The sequence below is a fragment of the Berghia stephanieae genome, chromosome 7 (assembly GCF_034508935.2).
Source record: "Berghia stephanieae isolate SIO BIC M18660-M18661 chromosome 7, UCSD_Bste_1.3, whole genome shotgun sequence".
Lineage (NCBI taxonomy): Eukaryota > Metazoa > Mollusca > Gastropoda > Nudibranchia > Aeolidiidae > Berghia > Berghia stephanieae.
In genome coordinates this window covers 3,125,418-3,151,265 of record NC_088366.1, presented here as the reverse complement: position 1 = coordinate 3,151,265, position 25,848 = coordinate 3,125,418, and the positions used below count along the sequence as shown (strand labels likewise).

Sequence of the window (25,848 nt, the reverse complement as noted above, 5' to 3'; positions counted from 1 at the left end):
GTAATATATATATATATATATATATATATATATATATATATATATATATATATATATATAAATATATATATATATATATATATATATATATATATATATATATATATATATATATATATATATATATATATATATATATATATATATTACATAACAGAACAGTCAGAAAGCATTATGTTTTATGAAGGTAACAATCAATGCATTGAGATACAAATCACTTGCAAAAAAAAATAAATATTAAAAACGTGTTTAATATGAGTCAATACAACAAACAAGTATATGCCAGAATGAGCTCGTTGCTTATAATTTGAATATAATACGAGTACAGTCTACACTATGAGACTTGGATAGATTGAAACACTACTTTGAAGAGAATAAATTATGGTTTGTAATGTAATGAAATTATAGGGACATTGTAACACGCCTGACAGGCAAGACGTGTGTTTGTTGTGCTCTGGGATACTTTGGTTGAATTGTATTTGAATTTATTTTTTTTTTTTTAAAACGCTTTGAGGTTTCGACGAAAGGCGCTATATAAATATGCTTATTTTTATTATAGAGGCAAGATGTGAACCCACATAGCAAAGGAATACAACATAACCAACAAAAATTTAAAAAATAGCCGACGTTTCGGTCCCTGGCCTTCCTCTGGGGTTAGACAATACATGCAGAAAATGATGACAGGAAACAAAAATTACATTAAAATAATGAAATTATACAAAACATTTTATACATTACATTTGAATGTAATTTCTATTTTTTTTTTCTTTCATCATTTTCTGCATGTTCAGTCTATCCACTGGAAAAGTATAAGGGATGAAAAGTCCTTTTTTTTTTAACGGGCATTGCTTTGTTATGTGAGTCAATTCACCTTATAATATTTTTTATTTTATTTTGACAGCTCACTTAGGCTACTTTGGTTTATGGTTCGTAAACTATCAAAAAATAACAAACTTCATTTCTTACAACTTTCACTTTAACGATTTAACTGGCGTACTCTGGATAGGGATGTATTAAAAAATTTGGCCAGAAAACTCATCCTTTAAATATCGATCAATTCAAATGATCCTCATCTTGGTAAAACCTCCCAATCCCGAGTTCCTTGAAGACCTCACCAGGTCCCAGGTTTGTGAGACTTGCCGAGTTGAAGGTCATTTAAACCGATCGATTTGAAGGCTGAATTTTCTGGCCAACTTTATAGATAAATGTCTTTCCCAGAGTACGGCAGCTAAATGGTTAAATTCATTTGATGGTATCTGTTTGATGCCAAGATAATAACAGATTGGACTGGTGGGTCACCTATTTTCTAGCTATACTTTATAAAGATAGAATGTAAATATTGCTGCTCGAAGCTCGTAGAAATAAATAACAATGTGAAATTGAATGTAAAATTCAATTTAATACATGAAAACAGACAAAATGGACGTTTCAGGTTTCCCCTTTATCAACAAAACAGGATGAATGAAACACTACAGACGAATGAGATAATGTGGTAGTGGCATTGTTAAGATGAATAAATAAAAACCATCGTAGTTTTTGTTGATTCATCTTAACAAAGCCACTACCACATTATCTCATTCATCTGTAGTGTTTCATTCCTCCAGTTTTGTTGATAAAGGGGAAACTCGAATCATCCATTTTGTCTGTTTTCATCTATTAAATTGAAGCGTACAGTCAATTTCACATTGTTATAAAGATAAAAGGAAATAACAACAAGCACAGTGTAAGCATCCAAGGCACTTTGAAATCCAACCTCAACATTCTGGAATGGTTTCTTATTCGTCAAGACTGAAATCTCATTTAACTCAACAAAGTAAGCAAACATAAAATATGCACTTGAAATACATAATATAGATAGAATGACTATTGTTTTTTGCCATCCACGTTTATGAGTAATTCTCACTTAACTGTATTAACCAGACTATAAAAGTTCATGGTAACACACAGTTTTGTGTGTTGATCCGTTATACTTCTGGATGGCAATGTTGTGAGCTTCTAAGCCAAGCGCATACTATCCATATGCATTTTTATAAATAAAATGGTATACAGTCTCATGGTATGACACTCAATTTGGACCCGGTGGTTCCTAGTTTGAATCCCACTGTAGGAAGCTGAAAGTGGAGCTCTTGAAAACGATTGTTTACTCACATTGTCTCACCATACTTAGACGTAAAATGAGTACCCTTGGACGATAAAGGGGATGTCTCTTTCAACAAAAAAAATGGTAAAAGTTCCGTATATGGGCAGTGTCTTGCTTTACATGGCTCGGGACTCGTTTTAAAATGCATTGAGGATATTTAATGGATAGTATGCTACTGCACAAAAATATACGAATATGGAATATTTCAAAGAATCTGAGTAATAGTTTTTGGTTAAAAAATAATGGCAAATGACCCAAAGATTGACAACAAGAGAATATGGAATAGTTTTTCAAGGGGAATAAAATTTGTGGACAAAGTTCATATTTTGTTCATACTTTTCCAAGGCTGTAAGAATCTATTGAACCATCGAAACTAACTAAAAATGAATTGTCATTGTTTATCAAAATAACTTGATTTAAAAAAAAAAGTCTTATTGAGGGGAAATTCCTTGCACAGAGTGGCTCAGCGGTACCGTCCTTGCTTCGTATCCGAAAGGTACAGAGTTCGATCACCCGCCGCTGCGCTGTGTGGCCTTGAGCTAGTCACCTCACCTAGGTTAATATGCGGCACTGCACTGCGGCTGACGGGTTATTCATCTGCCCTTGGAATAGACCCTAGAGACAAATTTCCCCTACTGGATGAATAAAGGGAATTTAATTTTATTTACTTATCTTTAAAATGGATGGAAAGCCCCCATTATAAGGTTTGAAATAAATCTAACACTTTCATTGAAGAGAGTGTACAGAGTCCTTGAAAGGTAAAAACTATAAATAATAAAATTATGATTCAGATCAAAATAACTTTGAATTTGATTCTCTTCATATGGCTGCGATAACTTGCTTCACACGGAAAGGGACAAGGATTGACCCCGGTTGTAGAATTTTCCTCTCTCCTGATTCCCCTGTCTGCCCAGCAGTTTATCATGATTGTCTCTATTGGCACCCTTAGATTCTTGATTGGAAAAAATAAGTACAGCAGTACCCTAATAAGTACTGTATCAATAGATATAAAATGTGACCCACCATCCCAAAACAGTATTATGTCGGGATGAACTAGGTGGTGGAAAATTTATTTTTAGCCATAAATATGAAATTTATGGTTAATATATCTCCTAATTGACGGAGAATATATACAAGTTCTTTCATTACAAAAGACCCAAAGTTCGTATTTCTTACCACATTACTGTTAAAGTCACTGTGTGTGGTCCAAAGCATCCCGACATAATAACGTTTTGAGACGGTTGGTCACAAATAAGAATCAAACCAATTTTTGATGAAAGACTGTTATCAACAAAAACCATTAAGTCAATGAAAATTCATTTTTGTTTTTGTTTTCTAATCAGGGACATTATTCAACAATATAAATTAAACACATCGAGCACATTGGCGTTAATAAAATATACATTAAGTACACAATCGACATTCTACAAATCAGTGGAAATTCTTTTAGACCACAAAGCACATTTCTGATTACGTAAGGCTTGGGCTGATTGAAAAATAAAATGTTCATGACAGTTTAAACCAATAAAATAATTACTCAGACCACAAACCCTTATGTATCGCAGCAATCAAAAGACATTTAATGAAACATTTAGGCTTTAATTTATCAGTGGGCAGATGGGTGGAGGTAGGGGTAGTCCTGAGTTCAAACCTCACTTTAGGCACAATTGTTCAATACTTACTTGGACAAGATAATTAACCACCAATCATTTCATTTCGACATCATGGTTCATTCTAGTTGATGGATTATCTATATTCTTTCTTGAAATCTCTAAGGGCAGCATCACACAATGCCGTCTAAGGGCATCATTCTCTCTTTCTATTCATATCAAGTCTAATCAGCTGTGGCGACATGGTTTGTTTTGTTTTTATGGCTTGTATGGCGATTGCAACAATTTTATGTTATTTCATTACAAGTAAAAATGAAGAAAATGGGATGCTAAAAAATTATAAATTTACAATTAACAGCACCCCAGAGAATTGAAGAAAGGCAGGGGACAAATTCAAACATGACTAATTCAAACATGACAAATTCAAACATGACAAATTCAAACATGACTAATTCAAACATGACAAATTCAAACATGACTAATTCAAACATGACAAATTCAAACATGACAAATTCAAACAGGACTAATTCAAACATGACTAATTCAAACATGACAAATTCAAACATGACAAATTTAAACATGACAAATTCACACATGACTAATTCAAACATGGAACAGAGGAAGAATCCAAGAGTTATCACTGTGCTAAATTTGAGATCATTTAAAAGTCACATCCAGACACAAACAAAGTATTCCACAAAGAGGAATACATTTAAATGCTTACAAATTGGATTTTCACAGGTACAATGGCATCAATATGACACAAGTATGTTTTTTTTTTCTTGGGCATATTTTCAACACAAACCAACGGGCACTGTTGTGATGAGAAAATGGATGAAAATAAATCATTACAAACAGCCATATACAGGAATTGTATGTAAATGTAACAAATTGTTTCAGTCGATAAATTCTATCTTGTGTAAGTTTTTCAAAGTTCAAAGTCCTAGAAATAAACAAATTTTAAAGTGTAAAGAAAACAATGACATACATACATAAAAATTTCATCAATTTCTTTCCATGAAGATGTCGGTTGATAAAATTCAGTCCCAACCGTAACTGGGATAAACTTCTGCTCTAAGAGCCTTTAGGTTCTCAAGCTATACTGTTTTATTTGAGGAACGATTGCTGTCAAATTAAAATAGAAATTGTAATGGAATATAATCTTTTGTCTGAATCTAGAGTTTGGTTCATAGTATACATATCAAACGCTATCTAATTATTCAAAAAATGATGGAATATATTTCTTATATTAAAACATAAACGTTAAAACAAAACCTCAGAATCCAAAAATTGGTTTGTATACATTTTTGGTTTAACTAAAGTCAAAAAAAAAAAAAAAATTGGCAAAAGAATGAGGTACAGTGAATAAAAAACTACACAAAAGAACAATGTACGGTGAATAAAAAATGAAATACACTCCAGCACGGTTTCCTTGAATTTCTCAATTCCTCGGGATATGCCAAAAGATTATCTAATGAGTGTATCAAATTATTGTATACACATACCTGCAGTGCAGGTAGATACACACGATACACCTATTCATAACTGTCAATGTCACAGTAAATCATCAGTGGTCAAAATCATCAGACGCATAAAAAAACAACTTTAAATTAACGAATTTATTTTATTACGTTCGCTGGGAGAAATTATTTCGAGGAAACCGTGTTCAAAGTAAAAATTAGTTCAAGAAAGGAATGTAATTATAACAAAGAGTGATAGGGAAAAAATTCGGGACATGGGAATGAGTTTGAAGAAACCGTGCTGGAGTGTACAGTGGAAACCAGATATAACAGACAGGGTATTACAGAGATCTGGGCATTTATTAAATCCCCATTTATCTTCAGTAAACTTTCATCGACAATAACCGTTTCTCACTCAGGACACACTCATTTTCAAAAAAGTACTTTGTATATTGTATCTATGAAACTACAACCACTGCTACTACTAAGGCTGCTGCTGCGACAGGTACCACAAAAATCACCATCACTACTACTACAACTACTGCTTCTACTATTATAAGGGGGCAGCATGGCTCAACAGTACGGTCTTTGCTTCGTACCCAAAAGGTATCGAGTTTGATCACCCGCCGCTGTGCTGTGTGGCCTTGAGCAAGTCACCTCGCCTTAGCTCAATTTGCGGCACTGCACTGCGGCTGATGCCTGGGTTATTCCAGTTTTCCATTAGAATAGACCCTAGAGACAAATTACCCCTATGGGATGAATAAAGGGAATTTTATTATTTTTTTCTTTATTTATTATTACTACTACTACAACTATTACCACTACTACAACTATTACTACTACTACAACAACTATTACTACTATAACAACTATTACTACTACTCCAACTATTACTACTACTACAACTATTACTACTACAACAACTATTACTACTACTACAACTATTACTACTACTACAACTATTACTACTACTACAACTATTACTACTACAACAACTATTACTACTACTACTACAACTATTACTACTACTACAACTACTACTAGTCCAGTGCTCTCTGGCACGACAAATTCCAAAACGCTCTAGCTGGGTGACCAGACTATACACTAGGTATGTAATACAACACATTTTGCCAACAACACTCAGTGTCATAAAAAAACCCAATTGATTCCATCTAATACAGGGTAATATTATTTTTTAAAAAAGTCCAGCAAGTCACAAAACATCTAGACATTGTAAACACACCAACATGAGTGTTTGGTTGTTGTCTTTGTTAACTTATAACCCGACTCCAGGGCTTGTATTTTGACATCACTTTTTGGTTTGTGGAGAGCCTGCAGATTTTCTGCCAAATGTCTTTTTTTTTTGGCAGAATTTGAAGGTGTCTGGTAGAGAAAAATGGGTTTGGCAGTTTGGCAGATATTTGACAGAATTTATTTTCCGAGTCCTAGGAATGAATGTAGAGGTCTACTCCACGTTTTCCATGGCAATTTTTATGTATTAGTGATTTTTTTAAACTTGGGAAATGAAAAAAAAATTATGACATCGGCCTTGCGAATTTTATGTTTAACAAAACTGATGAGTTTTCATAGGGGGGTACTATAAATATTACGGTTTGGCAGATTTTTGTGGTATTTGGCAGATTTTTAAAATCCAGTTGGCAGAATGCCTGAAATTAATCTGGCAACCCTGGTGCCTTTGTGAGTTGTCATTAGTAGTGCTCAAGGGAAACAGACGATCTCATTGCTTTCTTTCAGTGGTCTGGCCTGGTATTTTGACATATGTTTGTTTGTTTTTAAGGGTTTTACGGCGCTTGCAACACATTAAGGTCATATCAATGCCAGTAAAAAGGAAGAAAATGAGACAGCAAAAAGACACCCAAGAAAGTGTAAGACAAAGGGGAATTGGTTCAAATAGGAAACAGATGTAGATTCCAAGAGCATAACATCAATGTACTTAGTTTGAGATCACCTAAAAGTCTCATCCAGACACAAGCACAGGTCCCTACTAAGAGGAATACACTCAAATGTTTACAAATCATTTATAATATGTAAACAAAACATAATACAGTGCATAACAGAGAGATGATTTACAATGATAGAAAATATCATCTCCCAAAACTAACTATACATTTGACTGTTTCCCTTTCAGCCAGGGCCAGGACAAAACCAAGTAATCTCATTCCAAGACAAAGACAGAAAGCAAGTTGGAAAACAGATTTAGGGGGATAGAAGACGCAGTAAGTGCCACCCTGCCCATTATGGGAGGTCAAGAACCCTACCAAGTGACATATGTTTTGGTCAGTGTCAAGGCTGTAAATTAACGAAGATGGTTGGAATGAGTTGGGTAAGATGGAGTAGAAACGCTCATTGCCGTTACGTTCCAGCGGTTTGTGGTCGTGTATTATGACAACGAAGACTGCTACTACTACTACTTCTACGACAACTAATACTACTACTACTTCTGCAACGACGACTACTCCTACTACTAATTCTACGATGACGACTACTACTACTTTTACTACGACGACAACAACTACTACTAATACTACTTCTACTACAACGACAACTACTACTACTTCTACCACTACCACATCTACTTCTAGCACAAGTATGATAACCACCTCTTTTACTACTACTACTACTACTACTACTACTACTACTACTACTACTAATACCACTACTGCTATTACTACTACTACCCCTACTACTACAATTACAACAACATATGATGTTACAGCTGCACTAATTTCCCATAAATATCTGATAAAAATTAGGATATAACAATTTTTGCTCTATCTTTAAACACCCCTGTTATATCTGGTTTCCAATCTAGTTCAAGACATGAAAAAGTTTGGCATAAAAAAAAGTTCACATGAACTTACTATGGAGCATAATCTTTGGATTTTTACAAAATTGTATAAAAACGTCTTGAATAAAATAACTGCATTTAATCATAAAAACACACTAAACAAAATGGCAGACATTTTGCTATCACACTTGAATTGGTACAAAGGAAATAAATATTTTAACAATTGTCCTTCAACATCAAAGCATAATAGGTGGGAATTGCACATGGAAAAAGTTGTGTATGATACAATGCTATTCGGCAATGCATTTGTCACCAACTGTGCCTCTTGATTGTGTTCAATACGTTAAAAATTCAAAAGACTCACAAAGAAACAATATTTGAAAGGGTTTGATGAATTCTTCGAATTAATAAAACTCTCAGATCACACATTACGTAGAAAACAGAAGGATAGCTGTCCAATGGGAGGTGGGTCCTTGTCACTGATCAAGGGAGTGAAGCAAGCAACAAAAGCATTCAGCCAGTACAAAGCAGATGGAAATTCAAAGTTCAAGAATGTTGGAGAAAAAAAAAAGCCTTTTCTTCAAACTCAGATATTTCATAAAAGGTCGGAACGTTGTTGTCCTGTTGAGGGAGGTTGATTTTTGAGGCAATTTTTGTTTTCTTGTACATATATTTCTGTCTGCTGTACCTGGCACTGTACAATACACAACTTTTGATAATTTCATCTTACACTAGTGCACGTTCTCCACTTTTCCATTTTCATATCTCAAAAAAAAAAAAATGATTGAAGGAAAAATGGACATGGGGAGTATCTGAAAACAATTTTCTATAAAACTATTTTTAAAATGGCTGTAAAATAAAGCATTTATAGTTCAACTCTGTATGGTAAAATAAATCATTTATAGTTCAACTCTGTATGAGCAAAGAAGCTCTTTGTGACAAATCACGGCAATCTGGTATTTTGTTTATCTGTTTTGAGTCCGGAATCGAAACAAAATATGAGTTAAATTCACACATGCTATCATTGAGATCATGAATGTTGTTTACTTAAATACCAAATACCATAAAGAAAATAAAAAATACAAGTCAATTTAACAAATTTTTTTGATCACTTAACCCTCTACTTACCAACAACTCAAAACTTATTTTTTTTCATTCAGATTAATTTTGATAAAAAAAACCCAGCAACAACAACAAAAAAACAAAAACAAAACAAAACCCAAAAAGCAAAAAACAAAAAAAATTAAAAAACGAAACAAAAAAAAACGAAACAAAATTGATGCTAGATCTTTTTTTAACAGCAATAAGAACAGCACACTGTGTTGTAGAGGCTTCTTTGCTCAACAAAATTATACTCAGCATGTGCTTACTGATTTCTGGACAATTCATAAGAATTGATGGTGAGGAGAGAGGCTGCTTTAAATCATATTTTGTTATCTGGTTCAACAGAATATACAGAACCAAATTGTAGTGGTTGATCACACCTTCCTGAACACCTGGTTAACAAGTCAACATAATATTTTATAATATAATAATACATGAATATTTCCGAGTTCTAGTTTTGTATCACAAACTCTCACCCATTACATAAACATCAACATTAGATATAATGTACAGAAGAAACAATTTACTAGCTGCTTTCGTTGAGAGAGACATTCCGCCTAAATTCAAATGGATGTGGTCCTTCTATGGTGGGTGATCTGCTGGTAGGACTCGACACAGTCACAGTTGTGTCAGTGGACACCGATCTACGTACAACGGAGCTCCTTTGCTCTGTCTTTTTGGGGAAAAATGATTCGTGACTTTGAGCTAATATGGTTAAAGCTGCATCGTAGTTTGGTGGTGGGGTCATTGGCTCTTCTGAAGGCAGACGACGCAATGATGATGCCTATTAAAGAAAAAAACAAACCAAATATCAATCAACAATAGGCTATGTGGTCTAGTGGTATGACACTCGCTTTCGGATCAGGAGGTACCGGGTTCGAGCCATGCTCTGCGCATAATTGAGTCCTTGGAAAAGACATTCTCTCACTGTACTCAGGTGTAAAATGAGTACCTGGCCGTTAACAGCGTTGTCTTTGTCCGAAAAAATTGTAATACTGCTTAACAGGCGTCATGTCCCGTCCTAAGTGTCAAGTATTGCTGTTGGCCAGGGAACCCTTATAAAGCGCTTTGAGCAGGTTTAATGGATATTGCGCTATATAAAAGCTCAATTTACAATTCATAAACAGTAAGTGAAAGAAATTCCACAAACAATGATAAATAAATTGATAAAATAATTCATAGATTCAAACTCTCTCCCTCCTATCAACCATGTTGGCACCAGTACCAGTCTCTGTGGCTTTCTTACCCAAGGCCATATGGTACTGAATATAATGCAAATATTGTTGTTTAAAACTAGAAGAAATAAAAGGAATGGAAACTTTAATTTAAGGAATGAACTCAGATGATTTGGACGTTTCAGGTTTTCCTTCCCTTTGTCAACTAAACACGATGGATGAAACACTCAAGGCAAATGTCTTGTAGTGCTTCAATCATCAATTTAAATTATGCTTATTTCTTAATCCTCATAAAAGAAAGTGGACATTAAAGGAAAGAAGAATACCCCCCCCCCTCCAAAAAAAAAAAAACAAACAAAAAAAAAACAGACAAAAAACAAAGCAAAAAAAATATATATATATAAACAAAAATTAAATTTATTACTAAAACCCCCAAACCACCCCCACCCCCCAATCCCGCCAAAAAATAGAAATAAAAATTTTAAAAAACCCATGAAAAGAACAAAGAACAAACAAAAAGCATCTTACACCGTTCCAATTGGAATTATTGGTGGGTAAATATAAGTTGGATCCTATGACTTCCTCATAAGGGGGTGGGGGGTTGTTGAGGGATGCATTGTCACCATCTGGGGCTATGGCCTCTAAAGTACCTTGGTCTGGATAGAAATAAATGATAAGATATAGATTGCATTTATACAGCTCTATAGTAATTAATGGGCATGATCTATATTAACTTTCCATGTGCTCGAGGTCATTGGTCACATTGCAAAGTGGGTCAAAGTGACCCACTTAGTGAAAAGTGCTCACAGCTTTTTAAATATTTAACATTACGATTGGTCATTTAATTCAGCTTGACACACCGGTATGTTTACAATTCTCATCAACAAAGCTGTGTGTTTACATGTGTTAAGATATATCCAACCATTGGACAGCAACAAATCATGTGATTGATGACCTGGTTGGACGAAAACATGAATATAGATCGCTCCCATTCATCTCACATTACCGTGTTGTGAGTGCAGTAAAACAGATATACTCCTGTCCAATGAATTATTGCTGATTTTGCTGGGGTTTTTTTCTTATTGGCTGAAGAAAGGGTTTGAACCTATTCCTTTTTGAAGCCTTATATTCATTTTAATACATTACATTTTACAACCTGAAGGTCCCGATAGCTCAGTTGGTAGAGCACTCGTTTCACAAGCAAAAGGATCAAGATCGAAACCACATGCAGTCGACCCCCTGTCCACCCAGCAGTGATTGGGTAGCTGGGTCTGTTAGAACTGGTGGAAAGTGCTTTGTGATAGATTAGCGGCCTATCCAAAGGCCAGCAAGCAATTGATATTGTCTGTTTCACGCTACAGAAACCGGGATAAACTACAGCTCCATGGGCCTTGTGACTCTGAAGGACTACATGTTACAGCTCACAGCTTTTATCAGCTTGATACCCAGACAAAGGACTGCATTATAAATCTCAACTGTCTGGCAGAGGACAATATTGTTTTCCTTCAGCAGATTCCTGGCCATTCTGGTCTGCCAGAGAATAAGTGTGGCTCTGTGGTCTTGTGGTATGATCCTCGCTTTCTGATCGGAAGGTCCTGGGTTTGAGCCTTGCTCGGCGCATAGTTGAGTCCTTGGAAAAGGATCTTTACTCACATATTCTTACCGTACTCAGGTGTAAAATGAGTACCTGGCCATCAACAGCATTGCCTCTGTCCGAAAAAATTGTAATATTGCCCAACAGGCGTCATGTCTCGTCCTACATGTTAAGTGTTGCTGTTTGCCAGGGACCTCTTGTAAAGCGCTTTGAGCACGTTTAGAGGATATTGCGCTATATAAAAGCTCAATTTTTAAAAAACAAAACAAAAAAAAACAAACAAACAAACCCAAAAACTCAAGAAAAATCCCAAAACCCGAACAATATTGTGATACAAACTATTATTCTGTGCCAGTCTCCTGGATCGTTGTTGAAAGCAGTACAGTATCACCATGGCAATTATGACAGCGATACCGATGATGATCATGATAAGTATTGTGTTTTGGTTCACCTTTTCCTCCTCCGCTGAAAAAGAAAAGAAAGGAGTGAATGAAGTATCTGCTGTTTTGTTTTCAATTCAAAAATCATTGGTTGAGTTGAAGGGGTCCTAAACTCATTGTAAGATATTGCACATCTACAGAAGCAAAAGAATTTATGATAAAAAATCTGAGTTTTAACAAAAGTATATATCAAAGGACACCCATCAATAATAATAATAATAATAATAATAATATATATGATTATTGCTATGAATCATCCCTTTAAAATACCTAAGAATAAATGTAATTAAAAAAAAAAAACAAACAAAAATCCAATAAAGTTGAGCTTTCTACAGCTTTTTATCCACTAAACAAGCTCAAAGGGATCTATGGCCAACAGCAACACTTAACATGTAGGACAAGACATGACTCCCGTTAGGCAATATTACTATTTTTTCAGAGAGAATACTGATAAGGCCGGCCAAGTACTCATTTTACATCTGATCACAAGTTACAGAATGTGAGTAAAGAGCCTTTTCCAAAGACTCAACTATCTGCTGCTCAGAGCGTGACTCTAACTCAGGACCTTCTCATCTGAAGGCGACTGCTATTCCACTAGACCACATAGCTACACAAATGTTATGCAGGTGAATTTGGCCATATCCATTTCTGACTAAGATTTTTACCAAGTTTCCTCTAAAATTTTTAAGCCGAGGAAGTAATCTTTAGATTAAAACTAGCATATTTTTTTTCTGCTTTCCAAACATATCATGCATTAGTTTCCAATTTTTATTCTATTTCACACTTGTACCCACATTCAGTTTGTCACACAAAAGGTTTAAGCAGACATTGTAAGGTAAAAATCCATTTTGTTAAGGGCTAATTGTTGTAATGGAAGTATTCTCAAACCAACATAAATTATTGTCCATTACAGGAACCCCTCATCACCACAGTTAGAAGAAGGAAACTGTCATGGTTTGGCCACAATGTGAGGCATGAAGGTTTGTTCAGAACGGTGATGGAGGATACCCTTGAAAGTTTGGATGGACAATATCAAGGAATGGACAGGAATGAAGAAGGAGGAACTCTTGGAGAAGGGTAACAATAGAGAAGAATAGCGGAAAGTGGTGAGAGCTGCATCCCATGTATCCCCCCAACGATCATTATATCATGGGATTAATGAATGCAAATGAATAATGAATGACAATAATGTTAAATCAACCTCATAATTGTGTTTTGTTATCAAATTTTTGCATATCGATTTAACTCTTTCAGTGCCATTGGCCACACTGTGTGGCCGAGCAGATTCTGTTCTACTGACCAATGACCGCACAGTGCGGCCGATCTTGAAAGGCAAAAATAATAATGTAATCTAATACTATTTTCTACAAAAGTACTATAAATTGAACCACTGGTATCATTGCTTTCATCAGAACATCCAATTGGCCCTAGGGGGGGGGGGATTTTAATAGATTTTTTGCGCTGAATTCGAATGTCGCTTTGTCTTAGCTTGCCATTCTCATGCCGCCTCAATCAGATATCAGTCATTTTGTGACAGAAACGCAAATATGGCCTCAGCGATGAAAGAGTTAAGCATTTGGCAAACTGGCTGAAAGCTCCCATCATTAAATGTTTTTTAAAAAACCCAAATATTCCCCAACTTACTGCATAGGTCCAAAGTGGAGACACAGGACCCATCTGGGCAGAGTCGTAGATTTTGAGACTCACAATGATTAATCTCATTCTTGGGAGTGTGGGTCATCTTCAAGCCTCTCTCTCACTCTCCTGCAACTGTGATTGATTTTCTTGGCGGATGTTTTACCACAAAATCCTCTATGACCTGAGGTAGTAGCCATTATTTAAATGGATTAGAGAATACAAAAATGAAAAAATATTTGTTAAATAATATATAAATAAATATACTGACATGTAAGCCTGCTGGAGTCCAAAACCTTGTCGCTGTTATTTTTGACAGGGAAAATTGCAATAAATTTCTCTTTATCCTAAAATCTGGTTCATTTTCCAATATCAATGCTTTTGTTCATCAATCAATTGTGATAATTGGGTCAACATGATTATACAACTCATATCTCTTCACTTCTATTTGATAATTAGAGGCCATATGAATAATCTATCCCAATTTATAAAATTAATATAGTATAAAGTGACGCCATTAATTCTTAATTCTATATTTATACATTTTTAAGCATTTACATCATATAAATTCAAACTAGGGGTCATAGGGACAACATATTTTACTTTGTAAAATTGATATTACGTTGTCGCCATAAATTCTTAACTTTATATTTAGACATTTTTATGCATGCCACGTCTGTAAATGAATTTCCATTTTTTTGGGGGGATGAATAAAGTATATTTATTATTATTATTATTATTATTATTATTATTATCATTATCATTATTATTATTATTATTATTATTATTATTATTATTATTATTTTTATTATCGTTATTATTATTATTCTATTATTACTGTAATAGAATGACCATTCTATTCTATCTAATGTTATTTGATTTTGTACTCTTTATTACTTGTCGCTACCATCACTTTTTAATTGTGTGCTTCTGTGTTTGATACCAACATTCCTTGACTCGTGTGTGTTACTATGACCAATAGTACACTGTGTGTTGTGTGTTAAGCCCTTACACAGGTAGCCTCTCGATGTAGTACTATTTTTATCCTCGGCTGGGAATGACTCCTGGCTTGATAATATATTTTTGTATGTTTTCTTTCACCACTTCACATCGTTATAACTTCATTTTAACAACTATGATCATTTACAAATTTATATCACTAATTCTGGCAAATCATAGCTTTTTAGCTACATAACTTGAGTCATTTAATCTGCTTTGTTCTTCTGAATACTTAATAATTGTTACTTAATATTTCATACAGCCATAACGTTAACGCCTTTGCTTCATAATTACAAGCTAATCATTTACTATTTATCTCTGCAATTTTCTATGATTGATTCTGTAGCATAACTCTTTAGTTGAAACTAATTCGTCCCTTCATACACGTCCTATGTTATTTGCATTATTTGTCTTAATCATGAAGATGTGCACAACTCGATCGGGTTTCATTTACTTACTTCAGTAGAATGTATCCCTTTACCTGGACAAATGATGTAGGTGCTTTTCCTGTGGTCCGCGTTGAATATATTTGACTGCTAGTATGAGATATATATGCCTATAGAATACGATACAAATGATGATCTGTTACAATGTTCTTGAATAAAGCCTTCATCATTATACATCCTGGCCTTTGTTGGTTTATTGTTTCTACTACTCTGGAGTGGATGGGCTAGGAATCGGGTAAACGATGGTGTCTCTGGACTTGGCTGTGGTGTGTGCTCTTCACTCATGAAATCAACTCCCTACTTCTACTTCTGACACATTATGAAGTCATGCTACTATCACTATCAGTAGTACTAAACTATCACTTCATTGTCTCAATCTTCTTCATTTGAGCACCACCGCCGTGGTTACAGTCTGGAACTCCTAAAAGTTGACCCCGGGACCGAATCCATTCACTCTCACGGCCTCTACACTTTGCCAATACTCTAATACTTCCACTCGCGGGCATCAACTACCCGGCCGGTTGTCTGATTCTATATTATTGTTATAACTCAGTTTTAAAAGTGACATAAAGTAATTGTTACACAAGCGTTTAGTTTGTCCTAATATTTTTGAAAAAATAAATTTTACTCCTAAAATAAATTCATTATCCCAGGAGCAAAAGGAGTTTGGTTGAGAGGATAAAGTGTTCATATGACATTTATTAATTTTATCATTCCTTTGACGTAGTTATCACTTATGGGCAGGGCGTGAATGGTATTTCATAGCTTTCATTATTCACTTGCCCCAGGTCCAGGAGAAGCCTGATTCCTTTGATTTTCCTATGACAAAATTTGATGACCATCGTCCACTGAACTTGAAACTGTGATGAGAGTGAGACAGTTCGAAATGTCACCTTTTTGTTGGCTGTATGAAAAGTAAGGGAGAATAGCATACCTACCTTAAACTATTAATGAGTTTCATGATTCTATTGGTTCTCTAACTCTAAGCTACTTCTGCTCGGGGAAACACAATTTCAATTATCTTTTTATTATGGTCATGATGTCATAAAAACAAGATCGCAGATTCTCTTCCCTTTCAAACGTCTCTATATTGTATCGACTAAAAGTACTGTTATTAGAATGTCGTCTTTAACTTTAAGATTATGTCGTACAAAAACAATTTCCAAGGCTGTTCATCTGATATATTTAAATTACAGCTAAGATACATAACATTTTATCATTATACCCTTATATATCATCTAAATCTAAATAGGTATATAAATTAAGTCAACATTCAATTCGAGTAGTTTTACATGCGTTAAATATCTTATAACAGCTAAACTGTTAGGCAATGAGCTACTCTCAAATCAGTCCTGTCCTTATTCCGCATTCAATCATACCACAAGCAACGACAGTCAATACCATTCATATGCCTATTTCCTTCTCTCGAAGTCAACGTTTGCAACGCTTCAAATTCAATGCTCTTTTATGGTGTTTTATAGTTCCAATCTCTGTCCTGGAATTTTAAGACGTTCAAACCTGTCATTGTATGGTTTTGATTTTTAATCCGGAATAATAAGTGTTCCTGTTCCGAAGTGGGATTCACAGAATTAGAATTGACACAGACATGACCAGTCTCGACAATGCCAATCCTGTGGTCTATCAGCGAACTAAAGACCGGGAAATTTTATTAGATGAACATGATGATGAAATCACCGATAAATTTGACAGCAGAGAAGTTTTCGGTAATAAATGGACTTCCAATTGATCTAAATCTAAATCTATGACTATGATTTTGTCTTTTCCATTAAATAATGATAACGCGGGTTTAACCCTCTCGTGTTCAGATTATTTTTGGGGGAGAAGATAATGAGTTCCCTATATGGCCATGTCAATCATGTAGACATCCTTTGATGATATAAGCCTACTCTTTGATATCTGTAGTCGCCTTTTCGTTTTCTACGGTCACTCATGGCTAAACTCCGCCCAGAAACGATTTCATAGGTCCGTCCATCACCACATTTCAAACTATTGTTCTCGTGAGTTCTTAAGTTTTTTGACCGAAGAACGATTGGCTACTGAGCATCTTGACCCTTCAACGATTGGTCATTCTGACAGCTCACGTGTCAACAGCCGTCAACAATGAATTGAATCATCGTCGATGCAGTGGAAGACGGCCATGGAATTGTTGCGTCACATCGCCACGTTGTTGAATAAATTATCCAGGCATGGTCGATAGGTAAAAAAGCCAAATTATGGTCTAGTTACATTTGAAACAAACAAAGTATATCACTGATCTCGTCTCTTTGAGATATAAAGAATGATATAAAAATCAAGAAAATCGGCCGATAAATAAAAAAGTTGCTAAAAAAAGCTAAAATAAACAAAAGCAATTTTTAAAATCAAATTTATTCGTAAAACAGTTGGTTTTCAACCGATTTTTATGAAACAAAGACCAATGTACTTATTTTTTCAAGCTGATTTCAGCAATGTGACTTTCAAATTCCTCAGAATTATATTTTTTACTTTTAGATGTTAGCTTTTAGGCCTACTCAATAAGGTGTTATATTCCTTGCATAACAATAGCGTAATACATCGACGGGGAGAAGCGTCTTTGTTTCGGCCAGCTGGATAGATAGCCTGTGATTGGTCAAAGACTTTGAGATGCTTGATTCACAATTCTACACGAACGGACCCTGGCGGTCTATCAAAGAGGTGTAACAAATTTATTTACCGACTATTTTTCTTGGTGCTAAAATTACAAAGTAATAATTTCGCATCAGAAAAAATAACTCTGAAGTTCCTATCTCTTTATTACAATAAAATTGATACCTCGAATGACAAAATCGACTCACAAATAAGGGAGTTATAAATTATTCATAATATTTTTGAAAGTTTACAATAATGGTCTTCAAAGTCATTTTTCATCACCAAAGTCGTAATTTTTTACCGATTTTTACCAAACAAAGTGCAATGTCAATGATTTTCACCCGCAAATAAAATAGGATTTAAATCGCAATTTCTGAAACGTATTTTCTTTTCTGTCGGCAAATTTATAAAAATCAAAGCTGAAAACACCCTGCGGCAGTGACAGGGCCTGTCATTTCCTTCACAACGATTGGATTTTACTTACTGAGGCCAGTCTTGACTACCCCGCCCATGAATATTATGCCAGTGTCGGTTTTTGTCGGGTTGAATCTTAAAGAGTTAAGATACCTGTTTATAGTTAGTACAATCGTATATTTTGATTTACATTAATTTTATGTAATTATCAACAATTAAACCCAACAAAACTGCCATGTGAGACTATTCAGAATGAGCCCGAATATTCTGATGATTGCCCATGTTCATTGGAATTTGAGTCCGAATAGCCACGGGAGATTATTCAGACTCGAGTCATAATAGCCGCAGCCATTAAAAAAAAAAAAGAAAATATATATATATACCTATATTATATCCGATAACTGTAACAATACAAATGATTTGCTTTTCAATAAAATCAAATCTTTAAATTAATTCTCTATAATGGGAAATGAACCTTGGTGTTGTTCACTTTCAATACTATCTCAAGAAATATCGATATGAACAACAATATCGAATCATATCAAGATATATTATGCTTGCAGTTTACCAGGGCTGCCTGATGGCCACGTGCATGGCCAAAATCGGACACACCGAGAATCATTTCTTCATTTCTTGTAATTATCGTCTTATAATGATGGAGCCAAAAGCAACACAAAATCAACTTACTATGACAAACAATGGGGAAACAAAGAACTTTTTCGTGAATAGAGGGGTTGGGGGAACAAGCACGTTTATCGAACATTTTTATAGATTTTCGATATATTGATATATAATTCCTTTGCATTGATAAATATCGATATTTCAATTGATGAAATATCGTATTGTATCGATATCGAAAATTTGTGATATCCCCCAGAGTAAAAGAGGTTTTGTGTTTATATTTTTCCAAATATTTGATGTTTTATTTGTATACAACATAATACCACCTTCCTGACCAGATTCCTAATGCTGTGAGACAAAGTTAAAACCATTTGCTGTAATCATCACCTTTGGACCATATTTTCTGTCTGTAAAATCAAAATGTCATTGTTCTTTTCACCAACGGCATCTTTTATGAATATTTAAATTTCTTTATTATTAACTGATCTGGCATTGACTAATCCACCATTCAAAAATTTCATTAAGCTTGATTTGTTGTCACTTGTCACAAAGGCTAGGAGATGTAGTGGTTTGAAAGGGGTCACAGTGGTTGGAGGGGGTTACACTTACACTGTTATGATAGCACGTCTGACCCATAATCAGAAGGTCTGAGGTTTGACTCCCACTCGAGGTTGACTGATCTTTGGGATAGTTTTTTTCTTGTATTTTTCTTTCTTGCTTTGTCTGGCAACTTTCATACACTCTTGCACTACTGGTACCTGCTCCTTAATTTCTTATTTCGATATTAAAAAAAAAAAAAAATGGAGCAACTCAAATGTCTTCGTCCTCATCCTCTCGTGTTCAATGTATGTGTTGTTTGATGCAAGCGTGTGTTCAATGTATGTGTTGATGCAAGCAAGGGTTCACAATGTAAAATGTGTACCATTGTGAAGAATATAGGTATTAAAATTGTCCCAACTAGGGAGCCTCATTGGTGTTATGGTAGCACATCTGTCTGGTAATTAGAAGTTCTGAGGTTTGATCCCCACTCGAGGTCGACTGATTTTTTTTGGGATGGTTTTTTTCTTGTATGTTTCTTTCTTGCTTTGTCTGGCACCTTTCATACACACTTGTTCAGTTCTTAATTTTACACCAGTGCCTGCTCCTTAATTTCTTAATTTGATACCCCTATTATAGCAATGTTATGAAATCATATTCATATTCATGGCACTCTTTAGCAGAATGATTACCTTGCAATTTTACCATAAGATTTTAAAAGACCGTGACAAATGGTAATATTATTACTAATTCAACATTTTTTTGTACACAACAGCAAACACTTTCAGGTTATTCGTATTTTCAAAAACCTATCTGAAGGCTAAGTTTTCCAATTTTCTTCTTTTTTTTTTTTTTAAATCTCCAGATTTAATCCGAACCATAAACGACCCAGAGCATCCATTGACACTGGAAGAGCTAAATGTGGTGGAAGAATCTAAAGTAAAGGTGATGCCTTTTGCTATTTTTGCATTGTGCTATTCAATATTATTAATAATTTAAATGTCAACTTTTCTGTTTTTGTTGGGATTTTAAATTTTTTTTGATTATTTATCCGCCATTGCCTACATAATTAACTCTTTCAGCATCATTGGCTGCACTGTGCAGGCAGAGCAGAATCTGTTCTACTGGTAAAAACAATAATGTAATCCAATCCTACTTTCTACAAAAGCACTATAAATTGAACCAATAGTATAATTTCTTTCATCAGATCATTCAATTGGCCCTAGAGGGGTATTTTAATTGAGATTTTGCGCCAAATTCGAATGTTGCTTTGTCTTAGCTTGTCATTCTCATAATGCCTAAATCAGGTGTCAGCCATTTTGTGATGGAAATGCAAATATGGCCTCAGCGCTGAAAGAATTAAGATTATTAGAAAACAGGGATGACTTTTTTTCTTTTCAAAATAAAATTGTTGACACTCACACCAATGTAATTTATTACTTCATTTTCAACAATGGGGTTTGGAGGTTGTATAAAGACTTAGATATGAATTTGAAGGGGCTTTAATTCAGAGCCTTCAGACCCATGGTGCTGGAATTTATACCAGTTTCTGTAGTATGAAATGGACACTGTCAATTGCTTGCCAATTGCCAGAGTTAGTATACAGAGGATTTTAAAGCATTAATTTAATGTATTTAAACACAATTGGTATTTTTTAAGGGTAGTTATAATATCTACTATGTTTTTTACCCCTGAAAAACTACGGCGTTTTTCAAATCCAAGCTTACCGCTCTGGTATGAACAGTCACATTTGAATTTGATTAAATCTTTTGGATTGTGCGGCTATGTGGTCTTGTGGTATGACGACTCTCGCTTTCGAATCGGAAGGTCCTGGGTTCGCGCCTCGCTCTGCCCATAGTTGAGTCCTTGGAGAAGGCTCTTTACTCACATTCTCTGGCCGTACTCAGGTGTAAAATGAGTACCTGGCTGTTAACAGCGTTGTCTCAGTCCGAAAAAATTATAATGTCGCCTAACAGGCGTCATGTCCCGTCCTACATGTTAAATGTTGTTGTTGGCCAGGGACCCCTTGTAAAGCTCTTTGAGCATATTTAGTGGATATTGCGCTATATAAAGCTCAATTTCATTTCATTTCATTTTCATTTATGGATTTACAAATACATTTAGAAAGATAATTTAATATCAAAGTCAGATACTCCAATTGTGACATTTGTAAAATTGAGCCTGAATTACGATTTTTATTTTAGATGTATGTAGTCCTTCAGAGCCATTGGGCCAATGGAGTTGGTGTTTATCCCAGTTTCTATAGCGTAAAATGGACAATAGCAATTGCCTGCTACCATTTGGATAGGAAGCTAGTCTATCCCTAAGTGCTTTCTGCCAGATCTAACAGACCCAAGTACCTAATCACTGCTGGGTGGACTGAGGGATCAGAAAAAAAAAAAATCTCGGGTTTGATCTTAGCCCCATTGCATGCGAAGTGAGTGCTCTACTAAGTGAGCAATCGGACCCCCACAATTTTATAGATTACCAAACAATGCTGCAATAACACTCTTTTACTTCTTACAGGTTGATGATGATGGCAACAGTGTGGAGATTTTGTTCACACCCACAATTCCTCATTGCAGCATGGCTACTTTGATAGGGCTTTCCATTCGTGTCAAACTTCTGCGATCTTTGCCAGCAAGATTCAAGGTTGGTCTTTATGAGGGGAAAAAATAGAAAAAAAAAAAAAATTGAGCTTTTATTTATTGCATATCCACTAAACGTTCTTAAAGTGCTTTACAAAGGCTCGCTGGCCAACAGCAACATTTAACACTTAGGACGGGACATGACGCCTGTTAGGCGATATTACAATTTTTTTTGACAGAGACAACGCTGTTAATGCCCATTTACTCATTTTACACCTGAGTACAGTGGGAGAATGTGTGTAAAGAGCCTTTTCCAAGGACTCAACTATGCACCGAGCGAGGCTCGAACCCAGTACCTTCCGATCTGAAAGCGAGTGTCATAACACAAGATCACCTAGCCGCTCAAAATATGTGACCACTGTCTCAAAACGATATTGTTTTGGGTTATTATAAATGCTAGAAAATGGCTTTATGGCTAAGAAATACAAGACTCAAGTTAGGTTTCTATTTGTTATTAATTCTTCTCTTGTCTAGTTAATTTGATTTTAAATCACGTGTTTGACAAATGGTTCAATCCTATACTATTATGATAATAATATTAAAAATAATAATGATAATGATAATAATAATAATAATAATAATAATAATAATAATAATAATAATAATAATAATAATAATAATAATAATAATAATAATAATAAGAAGAAGAATAGTAATAAGAATAAGAATAATAATAATAATAAAAATAATAATAATAATAATAAGAATAATAATAAGAATAGTAATAAGAATAATAATAATAATGATAAAAGTAACTGTTTTTGTTGTTATAGGTCGACGTGAGAATCACTCCAGGCACTCATGACTCAGAACTTGCAGGTTTGTTGTTCCTTTATTATGTCACTATAACAACATGTGCATCCCCAGCCATTTTACAGAGTAACATACACGTATAGACACATCTTCTTGCCAAAAACAAAATGTATGATTGGGACACAAACAATTCGAACTGCTTCAAAATCCCACAGACAAGAACACAAAACTACAGAAATTCTTTCTTCATTAGAACTATCTCGGAGTGGAATGGGCTGGATGAACTGGTCATCATGGCACCACACCTAAACGATTTCAAGGCCCGACTGACATGGGCCCGCGCCCAATGAAGACGCCGCTGAAATACAACCAGACTATTGGTTTCTTCAGCGCCAACCATACAGATACAGATACAGATTGGGACACATTTCTACCGGAAGTTTTAGACAACAAAAACACCAAAGTGTTAAGAATAATTTTTTAAAAATTAGGAACACTTTTTTGTGTGTTTGTTTATTTTTGGTTCGGGTGTGGGTGGGATCATTTCTTGGGAAAATATTAGGCCTGAAAGCATGTCTCATACTCATTTTATCATTCAGTTGTTCGAGATAGGGTATATTATTTTATGGTACCAGCATTTGTGGTTTTGTAATTGGAAATATAAAAGCAATAAGAGCTGTTTACCTGATGAGCGCAGTACAAGTGATTTCCATTATTATTATCTTTTTTTATTGTTGTTATTGTTATTATTATTATTATTATTATTATTATTATTATTATTATTATTATTATTATTATTATTATTATTATTATTATTATTATTATTATATTATTATTATTATTATTATTATTATTATTATTATTATTATTATTATTATTATTATTATTATTATTATTATTATTATTATTATTATTATTATTATTATTATCATTATTATTATTATTATCATTATTATTATTAGTATTATTAGTAGTAGTAGTGGTAGTGGTAGTAGTACCAGTAGTAGTAGTACTAGTAGTAGTAGTAGGAGGAGGAGTGGTAGCGGTAGTAGGAGCAGCAGCAAATGAATACATTTTAATTGTATCTGTTTTCTGTTTAACTTCCAGTCAATAAACAACTGGCGGACAAAGAGAGAGTCTCAGCTGCCTTGGAGAACTTGCATCTGGTGAAGGTGGTCAACCAGTGTCTGGCCAGGAGGGCCGCTGGATGACGGAGGTCAATTCGTGTGTGACTAGGAGGGTGGTCGTGGAGCTCCTTTAGTGACGACGTTAATAGTCGGTTTAATCGTTTTGATTACAAGATATTGACAGCTAATACTATTATCATTTATCCTATCCTTTAATTTCATATATGCGACCCACCATTTCTAAATGATGATATGTAGGGATGATTTAGATATGAAAAATTTACTCTCTTGTCATAGATGTTAACCTTTAATTAATAGGTTTTTATTGAGATGAATGGACATGGTTTAGTTGAGTAACAACATTCTAAAATATCTCATTTTTGGTCATCTTAACTCACTCAATCCTAGAGATTTTTGCTGCTTTTCAAAATTGGAAAGAAGTTAATTAAAAATGTGCATGTGCATAGATTGTTTTATTCAACTACCATTAACATGCAAAAACTAAAAACATTAGCTTTGATACTACGCCTATAATTTGTCTCAGAAAAATGTAATAAATAGGCATGGGGTAAAAGTAACCCGGATAAACTACGGATTTAGTAGGTGTTAGGGTTGAGTGTGGTAATGTGAGGGTCTATTTTTGGCATTTGATACATTCCACATAATACCATTTTGACGTAATGGGTAACATATGTGACTGGCCGTCCCAATGATAAATAAATAAATGGAATGATAATAAATACAAAGGAAATGCTTCTTATTCATCTCGAAATTTGTTTGATATAAATAATAGATCAAGTTACAACCTAGAGACTGTATATTATAATAGGAAATAATTGTGATGTGTATATATATATATTGAGAGAGCAAGAGTATTTGTGTATGCGTGTGTGTGTTTGTGTATGTGTGAGAGAGAGAGAGAGAGAGAGAGAGAGAGAGAGAGAGAGAGAGAGAGAGAGAGAGAGAGAGAGAGAGTTTTGTTTAAATCAATTTTTTAAAGTGTGTGGTATAGAGGTGTGTGTGTCATTAAGAGAGAGTATGTATGGGTTTTTGAAACTGTTATGAAACGTCATCTTCATTTTGATGTTAATGTCATTTATCATTTTGATGTTAACTTGTTATTATTATTTTACTAATGTATTTTGTCTATCTATCTATGTATTTTATTTTTATTTTCAAACATTGTAAATCAAATTAAATGACAAATTGTCATTTTTTTTTGGGGGGGACAGTAAAGATTACATGATTAAAGTAATTTTTTTTTTTAAATGTCATCTCCATTTAAAAAAAATTTGTTTCGTTTATTTATTCATTTATTTTTATTATATTCTTATTGTGAATGATATTGGCAATGTATGAATAAAACGTGTACTTGAAAAAATTGAACTTCCAACTTGGTTCGGCCGTGGATCTGAGCTTAGCCATCGTTAACTTATAGCCTGACACTGACCAAAAAATGACGTCAAAATGCCAGTCTTTGGCCACAAAAGAAAACAAATCGTGAGTTGTATTCAATAGTTCAACCAATGGGACCACTTGTTTCCATGAGCTCTATTAACGACAACTATTAGGCGGTGCAAAAACCAAATAATGACGTCAAAACGCCAGTCTTTTTGGGTTTCAGTGTCAGACTATAACTTAACGATGGCTACTGTCTGAGTCAGACCTGCCTGTTACTATTACTACCAACATTTCATAATTTCTCGTA

At 34.4% G+C, this 25,848-nt stretch overlaps 2 protein-coding genes across 2 annotated transcripts; one reads left to right on the top strand and one right to left on the bottom strand.

The window, feature by feature from the left end:
• Positions 1-484: 484 nt before the first annotated feature.
• LOC144976361 (uncharacterized) lies at positions 485-16,499 on the bottom strand. Its single transcript, XM_078920613.1, has 5 exons — positions 16,351-16,499; positions 13,977-14,151; positions 12,232-12,357; positions 10,827-10,954; positions 485-9,907 (listed from the first exon to the last, which is right to left on the bottom strand). Exons 2-5 carry the CDS (start codon positions 14,071-14,073, stop codon positions 9,650-9,652), a joined length of 609 nt encoding a protein of 202 aa, XP_078776739.1. The 5' UTR covers positions 14,074-14,151; positions 16,351-16,499; the 3' UTR covers positions 485-9,649.
• A 261-nt stretch (positions 16,500-16,760) lies between these two features.
• On the top strand, positions 16,761-25,530 carry LOC144976360 (cytosolic iron-sulfur assembly component 2B-like). The gene is made up of 5 exons (XM_078920612.1): positions 16,761-17,136; positions 20,478-20,557; positions 22,139-22,264; positions 23,034-23,079; positions 24,121-25,530. Exons 1-5 carry the CDS (start codon positions 17,019-17,021, stop codon positions 24,222-24,224), a joined length of 474 nt encoding a protein of 157 aa, XP_078776738.1. The 5' UTR covers positions 16,761-17,018; the 3' UTR covers positions 24,225-25,530.
• The last annotated feature ends 318 nt before the right edge of the window (positions 25,531-25,848 follow it).